Below are 21,563 nucleotides of genomic sequence, written 5' to 3' on the forward strand. Positions count from 1 at the left end.
AGCCTTTGGCGTACAGTTCCAGAAGGACTTATCCAAAAGGACTATGCCACTATGTGGTCCCAGGATGCACTGACGCTCACCAAGCCCTCACCAGGTGTAAAACTGCACTTTGTGATTTGACGCTCCCGAATCACCAGTGGGAGCGCGCCTTTCTCTGCTCTTTCCTCTGGGACTCCCTCCCTTAGGAGTGTGTCTACTACAGTTGTGAGTCTTGCGTTCTGCCAACAGTTCTCAAGAGGCTCTCCCCAGTGACACGACGGTGACCTTTGTTGGTCTCTCTTGGAAATATTTTTTCATCTTGCTGTGCTCTTACTTTAGTTGTTTTTTAAGACCTCGTTGACAGTAAAATTGATGATACAGCCAAATCTTGGTCTTTTCTACCCTAGTTTCTTCTCTTCACTTCAGTCCTCTGTATTTGCCATACTTTCCACTGGGTCACCTGGCCACCTGTGAGAGGCCGCAGAAGCAGCTGAAGACACGCCTCCAGGCTCCAGCCAAGGCAGCTGCCCCTCTGGGGGTGGGGTGTGGGGGAGGCAGGGGGACAGAGAGGGGTGGGGGCACAGGGCTCCTGGTCAGCCTGTCACCCCAGCCCCACACCATGGGGCACAGGGCAGCGAGTGAAGAACTATATCCTGCTGCAGTGATCATTATAAAACTCACTGGTTTTCAAACAGGAACACTTACAGTGATTCAGCAATGAAAAACCAAACTACCAGGCTAGCCTCAAATAAATTCACCTTTCAACTCAATTCATGGGTCAGTCTTCTATTTCTTCAGATTTCAAACACCACTTCTATCCTGAGTAGGAAAAACAGGTCTTTGGAGCGTCTGGCCCAAGGCCACAACTCATGCCCTCACCTGGTGAGCCAGTGCCCCAGGTCGGGCCGGTGGGCCCACTGCACACCGGTCTGGTTCAGGGACCGCAGCAGCCGGCAGCAGGCCAGAACCAGCCAGGGGCTCGCCAGCACCATCCACCGCTCAGAGCCTCTGAGGGCTTCCAGGGAGGAGGGGTCTGCGGGCGCTCGGTTGAGCTCCCACCCCTCAGGGCCAGCACGCTTGCCCTGCAGGGCCACCGCGACCCCGTCAAACTCCTCTCCCGTGTGTGGGCAATGCTGAGGGGCACAGTCGTCGCCCAGAAGGCACTTTCTGTAGATCTGGTGGCACAGAGCTAAACACAGTGTGTTGACGAGGAAGTACCAGGTCTGGTGCTCCTCTTCGATGAAGCTGCTTGCGCCCAGACTCAGCACATGGCCCACGGTTCCCAAGAAGCTGAGAAGATCTAACTCTGACCACCTTGAGGTGGACTGAGGTGGATTCTGTGAAAAGGAAAATGCATTTTGTAAGGAAGAATCTGAACAGTTCACCTTCTTGCTGTACGAGCGTACAGTGCTCACTCACAGAAGATAACCTGCTGCTCCTCACGCCCCGCACCCACTTCACCCCATCCCCCTGGGTGAACCAGAGGACTTGGGGACAGCAAGGCGACCCTGCCCCGGACGGCAAGCCTGCAGCTGAGGGACAAGGAGACTGAAGAGGTCTGGACCCCCCTTCTCGACAGTGCCAGAGCTCTCAGCCCGTCCTTCACACCCCATCCTTGCCTCTCACAGCCACGGCCCACCACTCGACCACTCGAGACCAAAGAACCCCAAGGGCATACTCCACCAAACCAGACGTCTAGCTTTTCCATGAACTTGCTGGAAATCCAGAGAGTTTCCGTTACAATGGTAGGGTATCATAGTACTAGCCCTTAAATACACTAATATAAAGCATTTTAAGTTAAGATGAGGACTCAATGGCTCTCACTCAATACTGCTGGCATTCATTCCGTTACCTGCGTGCACCTAGCACATGATGGCGACGCGGTGAACCTGGTCAAGCCCTGGAGAATTAACTCCTCTGGGAAACCCCACGCTTCAGCAGGTATGGAAATGTGTGGGAAATGACAACATACGCGTTCCCTCAGCCACCAGCACATGAGGAGGGGTGGGTGTCTATGGCCCCATGACCAGGAGCTGCCCTCTGGGGCCTAGAGTCATTGCCCTGGGTCCCTCAGGCCCTGGGCACTGTGAACCAACCAGGACTGCCTGTGTCTCTCTCACCAGCCCGCCACCACAACCAGCTGATGAAAGAAGGCGTCAGAGGCCAAAAGCTTCAAGAAGTCTAGAATAGGAAACTGCATTTTCTGAGGCAGAATGAGGATGAGGTCTGAGTTTCTTCTTGATCTCTGTCAGTCAGCTGCTTGCTCCTCTGTGCAGCCACTCTAGAGAGGCCCCCGGTCACAGTCCCAGGGACCCTGTCCTTCCAGCTCAGAAAGAAGGCATGAGGCCTGACAACACAGGTGAGTCGTGAAGTTGGGATGGTCAGGGCCTGGGAGGCTCGCCACTGAGAGTGTGTCCCGTCAGCTCCCATGAAGCGTGGGCCCTTTCCTCAGCTCCCACCAGCACCGTGCCTGCTACACGCTAGGGGTCTAACCCACATCTCATCAGTGCAGCAACAAGAGCAGCCCACCTGGAAAGCCAGTCCTACCTGACTCAGACACTTCCCACCGGCAAAAACCCTGGTGAGAGCAGACATGCCCGCGCAGAGCAGTGCGGCGATCAGCGTCATCACTCCGCCCGCAGCCAGCCACGGGAGGCCGCACAGGTAGCACGAGCTGTCAGCGGCGGTGCACACGACGACGTGGAGCGCTGCGAGCGCCAGGAGCAGCAGGTAGAAGAGCAGAGAGCACACGGGCGACAGCAGGGGGACGTCCAGCTCAGCCCTGCTGCTCAGCGCCTGCGGGACACTGAGCAGGAGCAGGACGAGGGCCTGGAACAGGAAAAGCGGGTGTCCATGACTGCGCAAATAGGGCGCGCGCCTGTCCCCTTCCAGAAACACCGAATCTCCACGTCCTTTGACTACCAAACGTTGGCGGAGATGTCCGCCCAGCGACGCAGTGACCCTGCCCGGGGACCCGTACCTCCAGGACCAGGACGGTCCCCACCGCCATGGAGTAGACGTCATACTGGGCCGCTCGTCTGCTCAGCGACAGCTTCAGCGTCCTCAGTGCGTCCAGGTACTGCCTGCGAACCTTGGCTCCCAGGTTGAAAACGACTTCTGAGTTATTTTCCTCCAAGTACAATCTGATCCAGTTTCTGTGCGATCTTTCCGACACTTTAAACTGCTCAAATCCAGGCTCTAAGAAGAAAGGGCCACACACACAAATCACCGACACGCACACACACGTGTAATCTGTGAGTCCTGCTACTGATGGCACGTGGCAGAGCCTGACACTCATCAAGACGAACTCCCGGGAGGGTTGGCCGCCCCTCAGGAAAACCCCGACTGCGGTGACGCCGGCCTGTGCCCACCCCGTCCTTCCTCCCACTGCCCCTCTCGCACGGACAGAAGCCCCTCCTTCTCAGCCTCCTGCTTGCCGCCTTCTCCCTCTCCTCTCTCTCCACTCTTCTTCCTCATGGTGCAAGAGTGTGACAGCCATAAAAGTAGAGTACTAAGAGGCCCTCAGTTCTACAGAATTCCCCCCAACCCTGAGGCTCTGTGTGATGACGGGACAGGAAGTGCCTGATGCCTGCGCCACTGCGGCCCTTTCCCCAAGGCCGGTGGGCACCCCTGCTTTTCACTGTCAGCGCCCCTTTTACTTGCTCCCCTTCTTCACAGACCCTCTCTGGGAAGGGATGCAGTCTCCCAGCCCCTCCTGCCACAAGGCTGACGTGCCCCACTTGCTAGATGATCCATGGCTGATGCAAAGCCAGGGCGGCGAAACAGCCCATCAGTGGGCCCCAGCCCTGGCTGCAGTGGGTTCCCACTGGGACGGTGGTGGCAGGCTGCCCAAAGCCGGGAGCTGCCCGCTTCCTTTCAGGGCTGAACCAGACTCAGTCGTGACTTGATTGGCCGGCAGAGCAAGAACTTCTTTTCTAAGGCTCCCTGGTACTTAACGTGCTTTTCCAACTTAAAGAACTGTTTCAAGGTGGTCTGCACCATGCCTTTCAGGGGCCTTGGCCCAAACCACCAGCAGTGTGCCCACTCCAGCCTTCCCCAATCACAGGCTGGCATCCTTGCTGCACAACCGAGTGTGGGCTCAGATGTCTGCAGCCCCACCACTGCCACTGGAGCCAGGGGACCTGCACCAAGTGCTGGGGGCAGGCGTGACCCCAAGCCCACTCGGTCCTCTCCCCAGGACCAGTGGGACTGGGATGACTACATGCCCATTTCAGAGAGGAGGCGACTCAGACACCAGCTCATGGGCTGGCAGTGAGAGCTGGGCTAAGTCTGGATCCAAGCTGTCTCCCTTACTTGCTACCCTCTACCACCCCGAAGTCACAGACATGGGTGCATCCGTGTTGGGACCCTACTGCCTGGAGTCACAGAGAAATGGGGGACCTATGCACGCACCCAAACAAAACCTGAGTGCTGACTACATGCTAGGCGCATCAGGTTCAGGTCCTGCCAGTGGGGCCTGTGGTCCAGCTGGGTTGTCACACACGTGCAAAACCACACACAGTGAGAAATGCTGTGGAGGGAAAGTAGAGGGAATAGCGAGAGACTCTGGTAACACAAAGGGAACTGACATAAGACTGAGGTTAAGTGTGGGGGACAAGGGCGGTCTGACAGTGAACTGAAAACATGACGGACGCCCAGGAACCAGCAGGTGAGCAGGGAGAGCAGCATCCACAGGAACAGCACATGCAAAGGCCCTGAGGCGAGCAGAGCCCCCACTATGACCGAATGACAGTCAGGTGAGTGCGCTGCTTCAGACTTGGCTGGACGTCACAGCAGGCCTCGAGACCTGTCTCACCGTCAGACACGTGCCCAGCTCTGTTTCAGGAAACGCTGTCACCGACAGTGCAGATGACGGGCACCCTGGAGGTGCGAGGCCCTCTGCGGCCTTCTCACCCCGGGGACTGGCCTCAGTTCGTCTTGCAGGCTCATTATGGCCACATCCACTGCAGCGCTCAGTTCACTATCCCGTTTTTGGTTTCCTCTTTATTAGTTCTTGTTATATGAGAAGGGACGCACGGTGCCAGCAACTGATTTGCAAGTTATTTGCTTCTGGTCCAGACTGAAACATGCACGCAGCCGGGCCACATCTCTGACAGAGCTACCCACAGGGGGGTCTCATGATCTAAGAGCTGACGCTCCCCAAGTCCTCTTGCCATTCAGGATGTCTGGTTCCCAACCACTCCCTGCTGGAAGGATGTGTCTTCCACACCCAACCCAAGGTCAGATTATATCTCAGCACAAACTCATGGCATTCACTCTACTTGGCAGTACCCCACTATATCAAGTAGGATAACACGCCCACATCCCATTGAATGTTGCCTCAAACCGGGAAGTGACCTTCTTGGCATCCAAACAAGCCCAGCCCCAGCGTTAAACACCAGCCTTGACATACCTGGATGGGCCAAAATGAAATCTCTAAAGCCATGACCCTTCTGTTCTGTGTCATCCCTCAGTTCAGGTCAGTAGCTCAGTCGTGTCCGACTCTTCGACCCCATGGACTGCAGCACCAGGCCTCCCTGTCCATCACCAACTCCCGGAGCTTGTGCAAACTCATGTCCATTCAGTCGGTGTCATCCCTACCAAGCTATAAATATCGTGTTCTTCCTCCCAGCTCAAAAACAAGAATACCCCGCTCTTGGCGCCCATTCAGCTCAGACGACAGCCTGTATCTGCACGCACGCCAGCCAGGCATGTGACCTCCTCTGTCAACAAAGCTGCTGAGATTTCACCTGCCACTTGAGAACTGACCACTTCTCAATTCCTCATTTTACTTTCGCCCACGCCCTGCGGCTTGCAAGATCTTAGTTCCCCGATAAGGGATTCAACCTGTGCTCCTGCAGTGGAAGTGAGGGGTCCTAGCCACTGGAATGCCGGGGAATTCTCCTCAGTTCCTCACTTTATTTTACCTTGAACCCTATTCAACACATCCACTCACTCCCTCCTTCTTGAAGTTCTTTCTTTACATGGCTTTGTCAACACCAGTCCCACCCTGGCCCTCCAGCACATACACAAGCGCCCTGCCTTACAAACTCGCTCTTTACACAGCCTTGCCCACCTCAGTGGTGGTCACTGCTTCCTTACAGTGTTCAGCTGAAAACCAAAGTTGCTTTTTATGCCACTGGCTAGTCCTCTTTGCACTGCCTTCAAAGCAGACCCAGAAGCACCCCTCTGTCCTGGATTCTGCTGCCTGGGCCCTCGCCCTCCACCTGCACTGAGCACCTCGCCCTCCTACAGAGGAGGGTCTCACACCATCCACCTCACCCTCCTACAGTGCAGCAGAGAGCCCTCCTCACGGGCACCTGAGACGGCCTCTGAAAACGCAAGGGGAAGATTCTAGGCTCTGCACGACACCCTGCAGGAGCTCTCCACTTACTCAGAATGGAAGCAAGAGCCACTGGAATGCCTACAAGGCCCTCGGCCCTCATCTCCTTCTGGCTCCCCTCGGTTCACTGCTCTAGCCACGCTGGCCCCTGGTCACTCCCTGACTGTGTGGGCACGTCCTCACCACAGGACCCTGCCTGGCACAAGGCTCCCCCACAGGCCACGTGCCCCACGGCCCTCACTCACCCGCATGCCCACCCTTCCCTGGTTCAGCCTTTTCCTAAGGTGCCCATCACCACCTGGCACCCTTTCCTGGCCATCTTTCTCTTTTTCCCTCTCTGGATGAGAAGCTCCATGAGGACAGAGCTCTCCTGCTGTGCCTCTAGTGCTCTCAACAGCCCCTGGCTGAAGAGGAACATAGTGAGAAAATTCAGCATTTGCTAAATAAATAAATTTATGACTTTTTCATACTGTTCATGGGGTTCTCAAGGCAAGAATACTGAAGTGGTTTGACATTCCGTTCTCCACTGGACTGTTTTGTCAGAACTCTCCACTACGACCCATCTGTTTTGGCTGGCCTACATGGCGTGGCTCATAGTTTTATTGAGTTAGACAAGGCTATGGTCCACGTGATCAGTTTGGTTCAGTTCAGTCATTCAGTCGTGTCCGACTCTTTGCGACCCCATGGACTGCAGCATGCCAGGCCTCCCTGTCCATCACCAACTCTTGGAGCTTGCTCAAACTCATGTCCATCAAGTCAGTGATGCCATCCATCCATCTCATCCTCTGTCGTCCCCTTCTCCTCCTGCCTTCAATCTTTCCCAGCATCACGGTCTTTTCCAATGAGTCAGGTCTTTGCATTAGGTGGCCAAAATACTGGAGCTTCAGCTTCAGCATCAGTCCTTTCAATGAATATTCAGGACTGATTTCCATTACAATGGACTGGTTGGGTCTCCTTGTAGTCCAAGGGACTCTCAAGAGTCTTCTCCAATACCACAGTTCAAAAGCATCAATTCTTTGGCGCTCAGCTTTCTTTATAGTCCAACTCTCACATCCATACATGACTACTGGAAAAACCATAGCTTTGACTAGATGGACCTTTGTCATGGCAAAGTAATGTTTGGTTAGTTTTCTGTGCTTGTGGTTCTCATTGTCTGCCCTCTGATAGATAATAATAAGAGGCTTATGGAAGCTTCCTGACAGGAGACACTGACTTTGGGGAAAACTGGGTCTTGTTCTGATGGGTGGGGCCATGCTCAGTAAATCTTTAATCCAATTTTCTGTTGATGGGCGGGGCTGTGTTCCCTCCCTATTGTTTGGCCTGAGGCCAAACTACTGTAGGAGTAATAAAGATTGGCAGACTTTATTATTTTGGGATGGGAATGAAAACTGACCTTTTCTAGTCCTCTAGCCACTGCTGAGTTTTCCAAATTTGCTGGCATATTGAGTGCAGCACTTTCACAGCATCGTCTTTCAGGATTTGAAATAGCTCAACTGGAATTCCATCACCTCCACTAGCTTTGTTCGTAGTGATGCTTTCTAAGGCCCACTTGACTTCACATTCCAGGATGTCTGGCTCTAGGTCAGTGATCACACCATCGTGATTATCTGGGTCGTGAAGATCTTTTTTGTACAGTTCTTCTGTGTATTCTTGCCATCTCTTCTTAATATCTTCTGCTTCTGTTAGATCCATACCAATTCTGTCCTTTATTGAGCTCATCTTTGCATGAAATGTTCCTTTGGTATCTCTGATTTTCTTGAAGAGATCCCTAGTCTTTCCCATTCTGTTGTTTTCCTCTATTTCTCTGCATTGATCGCTGAAGAAGGCTTTCTTATCTCTTTTTGCTATTTTTTGGAACTCTGCATTCAGATGTTTATATCTTTCCTTTTCACTTCTCTTCTTTTCACAGCTATTTGTAAGGCCTCCCCAGACAGTCCTTTTGCTTTTTTGCATTTCTCTTCTATGGGAGTGGTCTTGATCCCTGTCTCCTGTACAATGTCACGAACCTCATTCCATAGTTCATCAGGCACTCTATCTATTACATGTAGGCCCTTAAATCTATTTCTCACTTTCACTGTATAATCATAAGGGATTTGATTTAGGTCATACCTGAATGGTCTAGTGGTTTTCCCTACTTTCTTCAATTTAAGTCTGAATTTGGCAATAAGGAGTTCATGGTCTGAGCCACAGTCAGCTCCCAGTCTTGTTTTTGCTGACTGTGTAGAGCTTCTCCATCTTTGGCTGCAAAGAATATAATCAATCTGATTTCGGTGTTGACCATCTGGTGATGTCCACGTATAAAGTCTTCTCTTGTGTTGTTGGAAGAGGGTGTTTGTTATGACCAATGCATTTTCTTGGCAAAACTCTATTAGTCTTTGCCCTGCTTCATTCCGTATTCCAAGGCCAAATTTGCCTGTTACTCCAGGTGGTTTTAGAAAAGGCAGAAGAACTGGAGATCAAATTGCCAACATCTGCTGGATCATGGAAAAAGCAAGAGAGTTCCAGAAAAGCATCTATTTCTGCTTCATTGACTATGCCAAAGCCTTTGACTGTGTGGATCACAACAAACTGTGGAAAATTCTGAAAGAGATGGGAATACCAGACCACCTGATCTGCCTCTTGAGAAATTTGTATGCAGGTCAGGAAGCAACAGTTAGAACTGGACATGGAACAGCAGACTGGTTCCAAATAGGAAAAGGAGTTCGTCAAGGCTGTATATTGTCACCCTGTTTATTTAACTTCTATGCAGAGTACATCATGAGAAATGCTGGACTGGAAGAAACACGAACTCGAATCAAGATTGCCGGGAGAAATATCAATAAACTCAGATATGCAGATGACACCACCCTTATGGCAGAAAGTGAAGAGGAACTCAAAAGCCTCTTGATGAAAGTGAAAGTGGAGAGTGAAAAAGGTGGCTTAAAGCTCAACATTCAGAAAACGAAGATCATGGCATCTGGTCCCACCACTTCTTGGGAAATAGATGGGGAAACAGTGGAAACAGTGTCAGCCTTTATTTTTCTGGGCTCCAAAATCACTACAGATGGTGACTGCAGCCATGAAATTAAAAGATGCTTACTCCTTGGAAGGAAAGTTATGACCAACCTAGACAGCATATTCAAAAGCAGAGACATTACTTTGCCAACAAAGTTTTGCCTAGTCAAGGCTATGGTTTTTCCGTGGTCATGTATGGATGTGAGAGTTGGACTGTGAAGAAGGCTGAGCACCGAAGAATTGATGCTTTTGAACCGTGGTGTTGGAGAAGACTCTTGAGAGTCCCTTGGACTGCAAGGAGATCCAACCAGTCCATCCTGAAGGAGATCGGCCCTGGGATTTCTTTGGAAGGACTGATGCTCAAGCTGAAACTCCAGTACTTTGGCCACCTCATGCCAAGAGTTGACTCATTGGAAAAGACTCTGATGCTGGGAAAGATTGAAGGCAAGAGGAGAAGGGGACGATAGAGGATGAGATGGCTGGATGGCATCACCGACTCGATGGAAATGAGTTTGAGTAAACTCTGGGAGTTGGTGATGGGCAGAGAGGCCTGGCATGCTGCAGTCCATGGGGTCACAAAGAGTCGAACACAACTGAGCGACTGAACTGAACTGAACTGACTGAATGAAGATAATGAAGACCTCCTTCAAAAGGATTTGTGTACCACTGTTGTATTCAGTGCCCTGACCCTGCAGCAGACCAGGCCTCTCCCGGAGACTCCTGCACACTCACAGATAGGGCTGGCTCAGTCTCTTGTGGGGCCATTGTTCCTTCGTCCTTGCTCCTGGTACACACAAGGTTTTGTTTGTGCCAAGAGTCTGTTTCCCCAGTCCTGTGCAAGTTCTGTAATCAAATTGTACTGGCCCCCAAAGTCAAATTCCCTGGGCGTTCTCAGTCCCTTTGCTAGATCCCCAGGTTGGGAAACCTGTCGTAGGTCCTAGAACTTTCTTAACAGTGCGAGCATTTCTTTGGTATAATTGTTCTGCAGCTGTGGGTCGTCTGCTAGGCAGCTCTATAGTGGGGCCAATGGCGACCTCCTCCAACAGGGCTTATGCCACATGCTCCATGACCCACATCTGCTGTGGTCAGAGCCCCTGCCCCTGCGGCAGGCCACTGCTGATCCATGCCTCCACAGGAGACGCACTCAAAAGAAGGTCTGGCTCAGTCTCTGTGGGGTCTCTCGATCCTGGTGCACCCAAGGTTTTGTCTGAGCCCTCCAAGCGCCTCTGGCAGATATGGGGTTTGATTCTAAATGCGATTTTTGCCCCTTGCTCCTTGGAAGAAAATCTATGACCAACCTAGACAGCATATTAAAAAGCAGAAACATAACTTTGCCAACAAAGGTCTGTCTAGTCAAAGCTACTGTTTTTCCAGTGGTCATGTATGGATGACAGAGTTGGACCATAAAGAAAGCTGAGCACCAAGAACTGATGCTTGTGAACTGTGGTGTTGGAGAAGACTCTTGAGAGTCCCTTGGACTGCAAGGAGACCCAACCAGTCCATCCTAAAGGAAATCAGTCCTGAATATTCACTGGAAGGAATGATGCTGAAGCTGAAGCTCCAATACTTTGGCCACCTGATGCGAAGAACTGACTAATAAGAAGTAACACACAAGGACCACTGCAGTGCCCATCACGGGAGCAGCAGGACAACACCCAGCACCACGCAAGCATACAGCAGGACGCACATACTGGCAGCTGCTAACTGGCTTACCTTTGTTGTATGATGGAACATTCTCCTGCAACAACTTGCTAAGCTGTACTGTATTTAAATGTAAGAACCTCAGCTGTTCCCGCATCGGTCTTCCTTCTACAACTGGGAACATAAGACTGCCAGTGTTGCTCTTCGGAATCGGCAGACCCAGGCCTATTGAGAGTGTTGCAGCCAAGTCAGTCTGTTGAACGCGTGTTGGATGTCTGACATCACCTAGAAAAAAGAAAACGGTTTAGGTGACAGGCTCTAGGACATGTGTGATGGTAGTCATTCTTAAATCTGACCTTCTACAAGTAATGTTAATCAAATCACCCTGTGTGCTTCCTACTAACCACAACCTGGCCTAAAACAATCAAAACCACAGGATCTGAATCTACTCATGCCTCCAGGTCAGGTGGGATTTACCAGGTGAACAGAGGACATGTTAACAGACAATGCAGAAAGAGACTCCACAGGACAACTAACCAAATTCTTCAACAAATAATCACGATAAAACAGGATGGGGATGGAGACTTGTAAGTCAGAGGAGACCTAGAGACATGTCAACAACAACTGAAATTATTTTAAGAAGAATGTGAGCAATTCAAGCCTAAGGGTGCTCTTGAAAACTATGGAGGTTTTGGAGATAAGTAACTAAGAGGAAGCTGGCAGCTTCCTGAGAGCAACAAGCTGAACCACAGGCCAGCTGCAAGTGTATTAGCCAAGAAGGGCTCCCCTGGTATCAGAACAACCTTAAAGACTGGCCTTGAGAAAGACTCTTGCAAAGTTGCCCAAATGTGATGAGATCGGACCACAGAGAACACTGATTATCAACTGTCAAAAACGAGGGTGCAGTCAGCCTGCAGTAAGTGGAGCCAACAGCTGGGTGGGTCTGACAGCAAGAGAGGCAACATTTCAGGGTCACCATGGAAAGTGACCATCATAGAGCTCTGCTGGCTCCGCCAACTCCCAGGCTGCAGTGCCCTCACAGGGATGATGGCAGAGATTGCATGTGTGGGGGTCAAGGTTTCACTGGAGCGGTCTAGTCAAAGTACTCAATAAATCAACCAAGCTAGGCTTCAACAGTACATGAACCAAGAACTTCCAGATGTTCAAGCTGGATTTAGAAAAGGTAGAGGAACCAGAGATCAAATTGCCAACATCTGCTGGATCATAGAAAAAGCAAGAGAATTCCAGAAAAAAACAGCTGCTTCATTGATTATGCCAAAGTCCTTGACTGCGTGGATCACAACAAACTGTGGAAAATTCTTAGAGATGAGAATACCAGACCACCTTACCTGCCTCCTGAGAAACCTGTATGCAAGTCAAGAAACAACAGTTAGGACCAGACATGGAACAGCAGACTGGTTCCAAATTGGGAAAGGAGTACATCAAGGCTATATATTGTCACCTTGCTTATTTAACTTATATGCTGGGCTGATTAAGTACAAGCTGGAATCGAGATTGTCGGGAGAAATGTCAATAATCTCAGATATGCAGATGACACTACCCTTATGGCAGAAAGCAAAAGTGAAAGTGAAGTCGCTCAGTCGTGTCCGACTCTTTGCGACCCTGTGGACTGTAGCCTACCAGCATTCTCCATCCATGGGATTCTCCAGGTGAGAATGCTGGAGTGGGTTGCCATTTCCTTCCCCAAGGGATCTTCCTGACCCAGGGATCGAACCTGTGTCAATTGAACCTGCCTTGCAGGCAGATACTTTAACCCCTGAGCTACCAGGCAAGCCCTAACAACCTCTTGATGAGTGTGAAAGAGAAGCATGAAAAAGCTGGTTTAAAACTCAACATTCAAAAAACTAAGATCATGGCATCTGGTCCCATCACTTCGTGGCAAATAGATGGGGAAACAATGGAAACAGTGAGAGACTTTATTTTTTGGGGCTTCAAAATCACTGCAGATGGTAATTGCAGCCACGAAATTAAAAGACGCTTGCTCCTTGGAAGAAAAGCTATGACAAACCTAGACAGCATATTAAAAAACAGAGACATTACTATGCTGACAAAGGTCCGCCTAGTCAAAGCTATGGTTTTTCCAGTAGTCATGTATGGATATGAGAGTTGGACTACAAAGAAAGCTGAGTGCAGAAGAATTGATGCTTTGAACTGTGGTGTTGGAGAAGACTCTTGAGAGCCCCTTGGACTGCAAGGAGATCAAACCAGTCAATCCTAAAGGAGATCAGCCCTGTATGTTCATTGGACAGGCTGATACTAAAGCTAAAGCTCCAATACTTTGGCCACCTAATGCAAAGAGCTGACTCATTAGAAAAGACCCTGAAGTTGAGAGTTTGAAGGCAGGAGGTGAAGGGGACGACAGAGGATGAGATGGTGGGATGGCATCATTGACTCAATGGACATGAGTTTGAGCAAGCTCCAGAAGATGGTGAAGGACAGGGAAGCCTGGCGTGCTGCAGTCCATGGGGTCACAAAGACTCAGACACGACTGAGCAACTGAACAACAAAAATAAAACAATGACAACAGGCCCTGTGAGGAGGGCTAGAGTTACTGCAATATAGCATTTAATGTTTGGTTTTCATCAAAAACTACATGCAATTATGCAAAGAAACAGGAAAGTATAGCTGAAAGAGAGAGAAAAAAAAAGCAGGCTGTACAAGCATCTTGGGAAGGGTCCATATGTCAGAGTTAACAGACAAAGTCTTCCAAGCAGTCACTGCAAATGTGGTCAAAGAACTACAGGGAACAGGCAGATCTCCTTGCCTAGGGAGGTAGTAAAGGCAGGTATGATGGCAGGGTCCCATCCTTCAGAGGTTATCAATAAACGGTTAGGAATTAGATGGAAACTTTGAAGGTGAGAAGTATAACTGAAATGAAAAATTTACTATGAAGGCTCAATAGCAGATTTTCAACTGGCAGAAGAATCAGCAAAGACAGACTGATAAAAATTAAATAATTATACAATAAACAATTATACAATCTGAGAAACAGAAAATCTCCCAAATTTGACAAGAAACATTAATTTACACATCCAAGAAGCTCAATGAACTCCAAGTTGGACAAATACAAACTACAAGGAGTGAAGTGAAACTAATTAGATTAATGGTTGATTTCTCATCAGAACCACAGAGGCCAGAAGGCAGGAGGACAGCATGTGCAAAGAGCTGAAAGAACCAGAATGCTATACCCAGCAAAACTGCCTTTCAGAAAGCAAGGGGAAATGAAGACATCCTGAGATGAAAAAAGCAAAACAGACAACTCATTATTAACAAACTCAGGACTCAAAAAACTAAGATCATGGCCTATGGTCCCATCAGTTCATGGTAAATAGATGAGGAAAAAGTGGATTTTATTTTCTTGGGCTCTAAAATCACTGTGGATGGTGACTGCAGCCACGAAATTAAAAAGGTGCTTACTCCTTGGAAGGAAGCTATGACAAACCTAGACAGTGTATTAAAAAGCAAAGACATCACTTTGCCTACAAAGACCCACACAGTCAAAGCTACAGTTTTTCCAGTAGTCATATACGTATGTGAGAGGTGGACCATAAAGGCTGAGTGCCAAAGAATTGATGCTTTTGAACTGTGGTGCTGGAGATGACTCTTGAGAGTTCCTTGGACCGTAAGGAGATCAAATCAGTCAATCCTAAAAGAAATCAACCTTGAACATTCATTGGAAGGACTGATGCTGAAGCTCCAACACTTTGGCTACCTGATGCAAAGAGCCAACTCATTAGAAAAGACCCTGATGTTTGGAAAGATTGAAGGCAAAAGGAGAAGAGGGTAGCAGAGGATTAGAAAGTTGCATGGCATCACCAAATCAATGGACATGAGTTTGAGCAAACTTGGGGAGATACTGAACAACAGGGAAGCCTGGTGTGCTGCAGTCTGCCGCTACTGTAAAGTCGCTTCAGTCGTGTCCGACTCTGTGCGACCCTGTAGACGGCAGCCCACCAGGCTCCTCTGTCCCTGGGATTCTCAAGGCAAGAATACTGGAGTGGGTTGCCATTTCCTTCTCCGTACTGCAGTCTATGGGGTCACAAAGAGTGGGACACGACTTAGCCACTGAACAACAATAAACCTGCCTTACAAGAAATACTAAAGGAAGTTCTTCACACTGAAAGCTATTGACTCCAGATGGTAACCTGGATCCACTTAAAAAAAAAAGGTAAAGAGTATCAGTAAAGGTAACTATATAGTTATGCTGCTGCTAAGTCGCTTCAGTCGTGTCCGACTCTGTGCGACCCCGTACATGGCAGCCCACCAGGCTCCCCCGTCCCTAGGATTCTCCAGGCAAGAACACTGGAGTGGGTTGCCATTTTCTTCTCCAATGCATGAAAGTGAAAAGTGAAAGTAAAGTCGGTCAGTCATGTCTGACTCTTAGCGACCCCATGGACTGCATAAAAGATAGCATAAAATGTATTTTTCTCTTAAATTCCAAAACAATTATATAAAACTGTATGTATGTATGTATCAAACCATATATATACATTGTCAGCCTACAACATATAGAAATGGCATGCCATGTTTCCAAAAAGTGGAAACAACCCAAACATCTATCAGTTGATGGGTGGATAAACAAATGTAGAACATATATACAATGGAATACTATTCAGCAAAAGAAAGGAATGAAGTCCTGACACCTGCTACAGGATGAATGAACCTGGAAAACATTACCCCAGTAAAAGAAGTTGGTCACACAAGACCATTTATTGTTGTTGTTTTGTTCAGTTGCCAAGTAGTGTCCGATTCTTTGTGACCCCATGGACTGCAGCACACCAGGCTTACCTGTCCCTCACCATTTCCCGGAGTTTGCCCAAGTTCATGTCCATTGAATTGGTGATGCCATCAAACCATCTCATCCTCTGTTGCACCTTTCTCCTGCCCTCAATCCTTCCCAGCATCGGGGTCTTTTCCAGTGAGCTGGCTCTTCCCATCAGGTGACCAAAGTATTGGAGCTTCAGCATCAGTCCTTCCAATGAATATTCAGGGTTGATTTCCTTTAAGATTGACTGGTTTGATCTTCTTGCAGTCCAAGGGACTCTCAAGAGTCTTCTGCAGCACCACAGTCACATAAGACCATTTATTACAGGGCTCTATTTGTATGGAATGTCCAGAAAAGGCAAATCTGTAGAGACAGGAAGATTAGTGTTTGGTGGTGGCTGAGGATGGGGATGATAGTGGGTTGGAGGAAGTGGAGGTGACCAGTAAAGAGGTGACGCTATATCCCAAAATTGACACTAACGATGGCTAACCAACTCTGAATGAACTAATCGGCAGGTGTGGAGTCCTGGCTCAAAAAATAAGCTTGATAAGAACACAGACTATAACTACTCTCAAAGCAAACAAACAAGTCAACAAAACAAGGAAGAGCTTACTGTGGGCACTGAGGTCAGCCATGTGAGCAGCCCACGCAGGCAGTCCCTAGGCACAGCCACCCTGGCCCTTCCTAAAGACGTGTCAGACCTCCCAGGGAGGATATCCTTAAATGCCCATCTGAGCCATGAAACATCAGCAGTTAAGTTAAAAATAACCCTAAGATTCCTATAATATTAATGACAACAGGCCAGCCTCCCTGTCCCTGCTCTTCCTCAGACTATAAGCTCCCTGTCTACAGTGCCAGCACAGCGCCCAGCTGACTGCGGGTGCTCAGTGTCGTCTGCAGGATGGGTGGACAGACGGATGCAGAGGGTGCATCTGGCCCGGGGCTCTCACTGAGGTAGACAAGCCCCACGGGACCCTGCTCTGGGTGTGCCTGTGTCGGAGGCCAGTGCTCCCGTGGGTGCTGTGCACACTCACTGGAAGGCAGGCTCCAGCTGGGCACCCAGTAAAGGCTCAGGGGCGCCAATACCTGATGCCTTTGGAGTCAGACGTCTAACAGGAGGTAGTGCTGTAAACAGACAAAAGGAAACGGGTGGAGCTTCTTCCCCAGCCGGTCCCGGCTCAAGTGGAAGATTCATTCATTCAATATTTTCAGCACCCATTAAACACCAGGCAATGCTGAGGCCCAAGGCACACAGTGATGCATAAAACAGACCTGGCCCTGCCCCACTCTAGCTCACAGCGAGAAGGCGGATGTTCACGAGTCACACAGTTCATTCTGTGATTATAAACCATGATAAGGATGATGGTGGAGTGGACGAGTGCTGTGAGAGACGACCTCAGGGCAGGTGACCAAGGACGAGCGTATGAGCAGGCTGAGGGGCTGAGGAGGACGGGTCAGGGCATGTGAGGAAGAGCTTAACACCTGGAGGACGTGTGGGAGAGGCCAGGATACGATGAGGAATGGGGATGTGCCTCCAGACAAGGCTGTGAGGGAGGCAAGAAGCCTCATGTGGGGTTTTTACTTTATCCGAGGTTCAGCTTCTAAAAGGTGGTATGTCTGGGAGCCTGGGACAGACTGGCACAGGTGAGGAGCAGGGAGAGGGCAGACCAAGGCAGACATCCAGGTTTCCAACCTGAAGAACTGTGTGAATGGCACCATCCGCTGATGGGGACACAGGGAGGGCCGAGTGCAGGTGCGGGGGTCTCATCTGCTCTCCCTGTGGGAGATCCAAGAGGGCGTCAGTAGGAAGTGGGGCTGACAGTTTGGAGGGCGAGAAAGAGGCACAGCTGGAGGATAAATCCAACAGGTGTGAGCCCATTCATGGCACTTAAAACCATGGAAGAGCATGCGATCATCTCAGGGGTAAACGCAGAATCAAACAGAGGCAGTCCAGAAAAAAGGCTAGGGCAAGGTTGCTGAGCCAGCCAGGAGGACTGGACAGCAGAGTGAGAGGTGGAGGGGACCCAAACAGGTGGGAAGTTCCAGGACCAGGGGTCAGCAGGGCCAATGGTGCTGAAAAGTACCAGTGTCCAGCGTGGAAACAGCCGTGAGCTGATGGCCTGCATGTCCTAAAGGGAGGCGGCAGGGGTCTTGTGCAGGCCTGTGCTGAGTGAGGGGCCGGTGTGCCTGGGTTGGAGAGCTGAGGTGTGTCGCAATGCTGACAATGGGCTCTCAGACAGTTCTACTCTGACTGGCCCTACGACTCTAGCTGACATTGCTATCTATTCAAGATAGTCTCAAATAATAGATTCTTTTTCTTAAGTTTAATTTTTTATGTTTCTCTCAATTCATACATGCAGTTCAGATGTCCCTAAGCCTCTGGCACTTTTTATTATTTAGATTTCCAGGCAGTGACATTCATACCACACAATTCACAAAAGGAACATCTGTATTTTAGGAATCAGGGCAGGAAACATAAACTCCAAATCCTGACTGGTCCTGCCCCATTAATTTTCATTCTCATTATTCAGGGTTTTTCAAACTTACACAGGTTCTAAAAATGATTTTTAAAATTAAAATCAAAGTATAGAAAACAAAGAAATAAAGTACAGGTTTAAACTGTTAAACACCCAAATCTCACCAGGCTTCCTTTCGAATGCAGAGCTAACCAAGACCAGAGCAGTGTTTACTTCCTCCATGGAAGAGGCTCCATGGCCTCCAGCTTCAGACATGCCATGATCACCACAGAGAACCAGCAGACTGGGCAACAGAGGATCTCTCTCCTGTGAGGCAAAGGGAAGGCATTTCAACTGTACCCAGACTGGGGAGAACACATGATCTTGTTAAGAAAACTACTTCAGATTTCAGCTTTGCTTTGTAAATAGTAGCTCTTTCTAAATGAGTTACTGTTATTATTTTTTCTAATCTATGAACTTACAGATTAAAGGGTCAAGGTCAAGTAATGTCATAAACAGGGACTCCACTGGCAGTCCAGGGGCTTCCCTGGGGGCTCAGCTGGTAAAGAATCTGCCTGCAATGTGGAGACCTGGGTTCGATCCCTGGGTTGGGAAGATCCCCTGGAGAAGGGAAAGGCTGCCCACTCCAGTATTCTGGCCTGGAGAATTCTGTGGACTGAATAGTCCATGGGGTCACAAAGAGTCGGACACGACTAGGCGACCTTCACTTTCACTTTCTGGCAGTCCAGTGGTTAGGACTCTGCCCTTCCACTGCAGGGGGCTTGGGTATGATCCGTGGTCAGGTAACTAAGATGCCACACACGGCCAAAAAAACCCCCAAAACTAACAACAGTACTGTCTTAAGTAAGACAAACGGGATTAAATGGAGGTCACAGAGCACAGGGCAGTCTTCTTATCTGTCACACACAGCTGCCCTCTGCCCCTAGGGCTCTGGCCGGTGGCTCCTGCTGCCCCTGGGACGGACCTGACAGGCTCCAAATTGCCCGTGCTGCTTCTCTGCCTGGAACATACCTTCATACATGGCTTACTGGCACTCCCACCTGCTTCAAGCCTCTGCTCACCACTCACATGTCCTCAAAGACTGCTCTGATCATGCAGTTTAAACTTTTGGCCTTTCTCTCACATGTACACTCCTCCCGCCCTATGTTCTGCTACAGTATCAACTTCTGTCTGGGACACCTCTGACTCACTGATTACGCTCCCTGTGTTCCCTCCTGGCTAGAGGCTAAGCTCCTCAAGTGTCTGTACAGGCACAGTGACACAAGGCATTCAGGAGAAATTATCTGGATGAACAGGTGGAGATACTAAGAGCCACTCTTCGGCAGGGCTGCTGGGTACAGCGCCCAGCACATGGCAGGTGCTACTGTAGGTGAAGGTTGCCTGAGTGCTGGTGGGCATGAAGCTCACGCAAGGTCGCCTGAGTTCACTTCGGAAGCTCCACTTCCCCCAGGAAACACTGGCACCTTGACAGGCTCACCTCTGCCAGCAGTGCGGTGTGGATCTTCATCAGGATGCTGTCCATCTCACTGAGCTTGTGCCCAACCAGGGGGCTGCTGGGCCCAGAAATGTGGCCGATGTGGTCCAGCCCGAGGTAGTGCAGGATTAACATATCCCAATCCTGCCTTTTTAGTACTTTATCCAAATGCCTTGTAACATTATTATCCACCTTTAAAGGGAAAAAAGCACATATCAATAGCTTCCCTAATTTCCTTTGTGTTTACTCTTCAATGAAAAGTGACATGGTTATTTTCAAATCTAGTGGTTTTTTTTAGGTACTCAGAATCGTGGGAGTTTGCAAAGACCACAAAACAAAACAAACCTCCAAAATAAAAACTGTCTTAAAAAATGTTTGCATTAGATCAAGCTTTCATTAATATTTCTATGTCTCTAAGTTATGAACACAACATATTATAATTTAAATGCACAAGGGTTGTTCTGACAGAACAATTCTGTAAGATCACTACTGGAGCATAAACTAAAGCTGACCAGATGACCAAGTTCAACAGGTACCAGGTCATTACGAGGCAACTAAAGGCTAAGGGCAGTTGGGTAAGACAGAACAATGCCCAGGGTTCAAGAAACCAGCGGAGTGAAGCTGAGGGCACGTGTGTCCTGTAAGAATGCTATTCAGGGAGGAAAGAGACACACACTCAGTGGTTCCCACTCAAACAGCCCCCGACAGACCCATTAGCCTGGAGAGCCCTGACTCCTCAGATGGCCTTTCTCCCTTCCACTGAAGAATCTACCATGAAGAGAAGTACTTTTGAGTGGTCATACGCAGGAAGGGCAGTAACTGCTGTGTCTATACAGGTCACTTTCAGTGAAGCAGACACTCCATAAGGCCAAGCAAATGGACCCATCCAACGCCAGCTCAGACTTGTGGTGCCTCTGCCCCAAGGGCCAGCTTTCTCACTGTGGGTCTAATTATGCCCTTTTCCTCTTTGGAGGCTGCACACCCAGCCCGGGGTCGATGCCTCTTGGGACCAGGCTCACCCAGCACACTCATGCTGCCAACCCCATAAAACAGCTGTGAGGCATGATCCCTGGCAGACCATGGAGACCTCGGGCTCTGCCATGCACAGATGCTGTCAAACTCAGGCTGAGGGACTCCTCCTGGGAAGCCCTTCCTGACTGTTGGTACCCATTGACAGGTATCCATCTGGGCTTTAGGGTCAGAGAACTAAGCTCACACCTGTGTCAGGGTTTATATTTCTGGCTTGGAGCTGATAATGGGAAGGAACAAGTTTTTCAATCTCTCCATACTATTCTTATTGTATTAATAAAAGCCACATACAACGCAATGTTGCCCCTTGCTAAGAACAGGGTACCAGGCTGTCTCATTGGATATATTTTTCTTAAAAACTAACCTCTGTATAATCTGATACAAAAAAAGAGGTTGTTCCATCATATTCCACAAAATGCTTTGGAAATAATTTCACCCATGTTTCATCTCCATAAAAGATGATTCTTTTCCCAGCAGCTTTGGCTCGTGTGATCACATTGTCTTCCATCAACGTAGGAGAATTGAGGTTCCTGACGACATCGATGAAGCCAGGGAGGCTCCCTGTCAGCAACGCCTGTAGGAGGGAGCACTCAGGAGTCAGTCCATGGAATCTGCCCATGGTGTCCAAGTGTGGTGTGGTGATCAGGGACAGAAATGACTTGATGACTGAAGGAGGCAAGCATAAAGCTAAAGTGACCCCAGTACTGAAGGCTGGGTCAGTGTTAAGACAAAGCAGGGCACAGATTCTGAGAAAAACCAGCAAACTAAGTAGTGAAGAACTGACCATATTTCAGTTAATGAGAGGATAAAGGAGGCGGCTGTGGGGTAGCCAGATGATAG

At 49.3% G+C, this 21,563-nt stretch overlaps 1 protein-coding gene across 5 annotated transcripts in view; it reads right to left on the bottom strand.

The window, feature by feature from the left end:
- Window positions 1-21,563, bottom strand: part of PIGG (phosphatidylinositol glycan anchor biosynthesis class G (EMM blood group)) — a 41,676-nt gene that overhangs the window by 12,397 nt on the left and 7,716 nt on the right. For 3 of the 5 annotated variants that reach the window (XM_070372835.1, XM_005889609.3, XM_070372836.1), the window contains exons 3-9: window positions 21,088-21,297; window positions 19,698-19,886; window positions 18,385-18,526; window positions 11,030-11,242; window positions 2,960-3,177; window positions 2,527-2,808; window positions 859-1,316 (exon numbers count right to left, since the gene is read on the bottom strand). In XM_070372835.1, coding sequence (XP_070228936.1) covers window positions 859-1,316; window positions 2,527-2,808; window positions 2,960-3,177; window positions 11,030-11,242; window positions 18,385-18,526; window positions 19,698-19,886; window positions 21,088-21,297 — 1,712 coding nt within the window. Of the gene's footprint in view, window positions 1-858; window positions 1,317-2,526; window positions 2,809-2,959; window positions 3,178-11,029; window positions 11,243-15,766; window positions 16,055-18,384; window positions 18,527-19,697; window positions 19,887-21,087; window positions 21,298-21,563 lie in introns of those variants that run through there. The other 2 variants (XM_070372838.1, XM_070372839.1) reach the window with 2 other exon arrangements.

The sequence above is a fragment of the Bos mutus genome, chromosome 6, assembly GCF_027580195.1.
Source record: "Bos mutus isolate GX-2022 chromosome 6, NWIPB_WYAK_1.1, whole genome shotgun sequence".
Lineage (NCBI taxonomy): Eukaryota > Metazoa > Chordata > Mammalia > Artiodactyla > Bovidae > Bos > Bos mutus.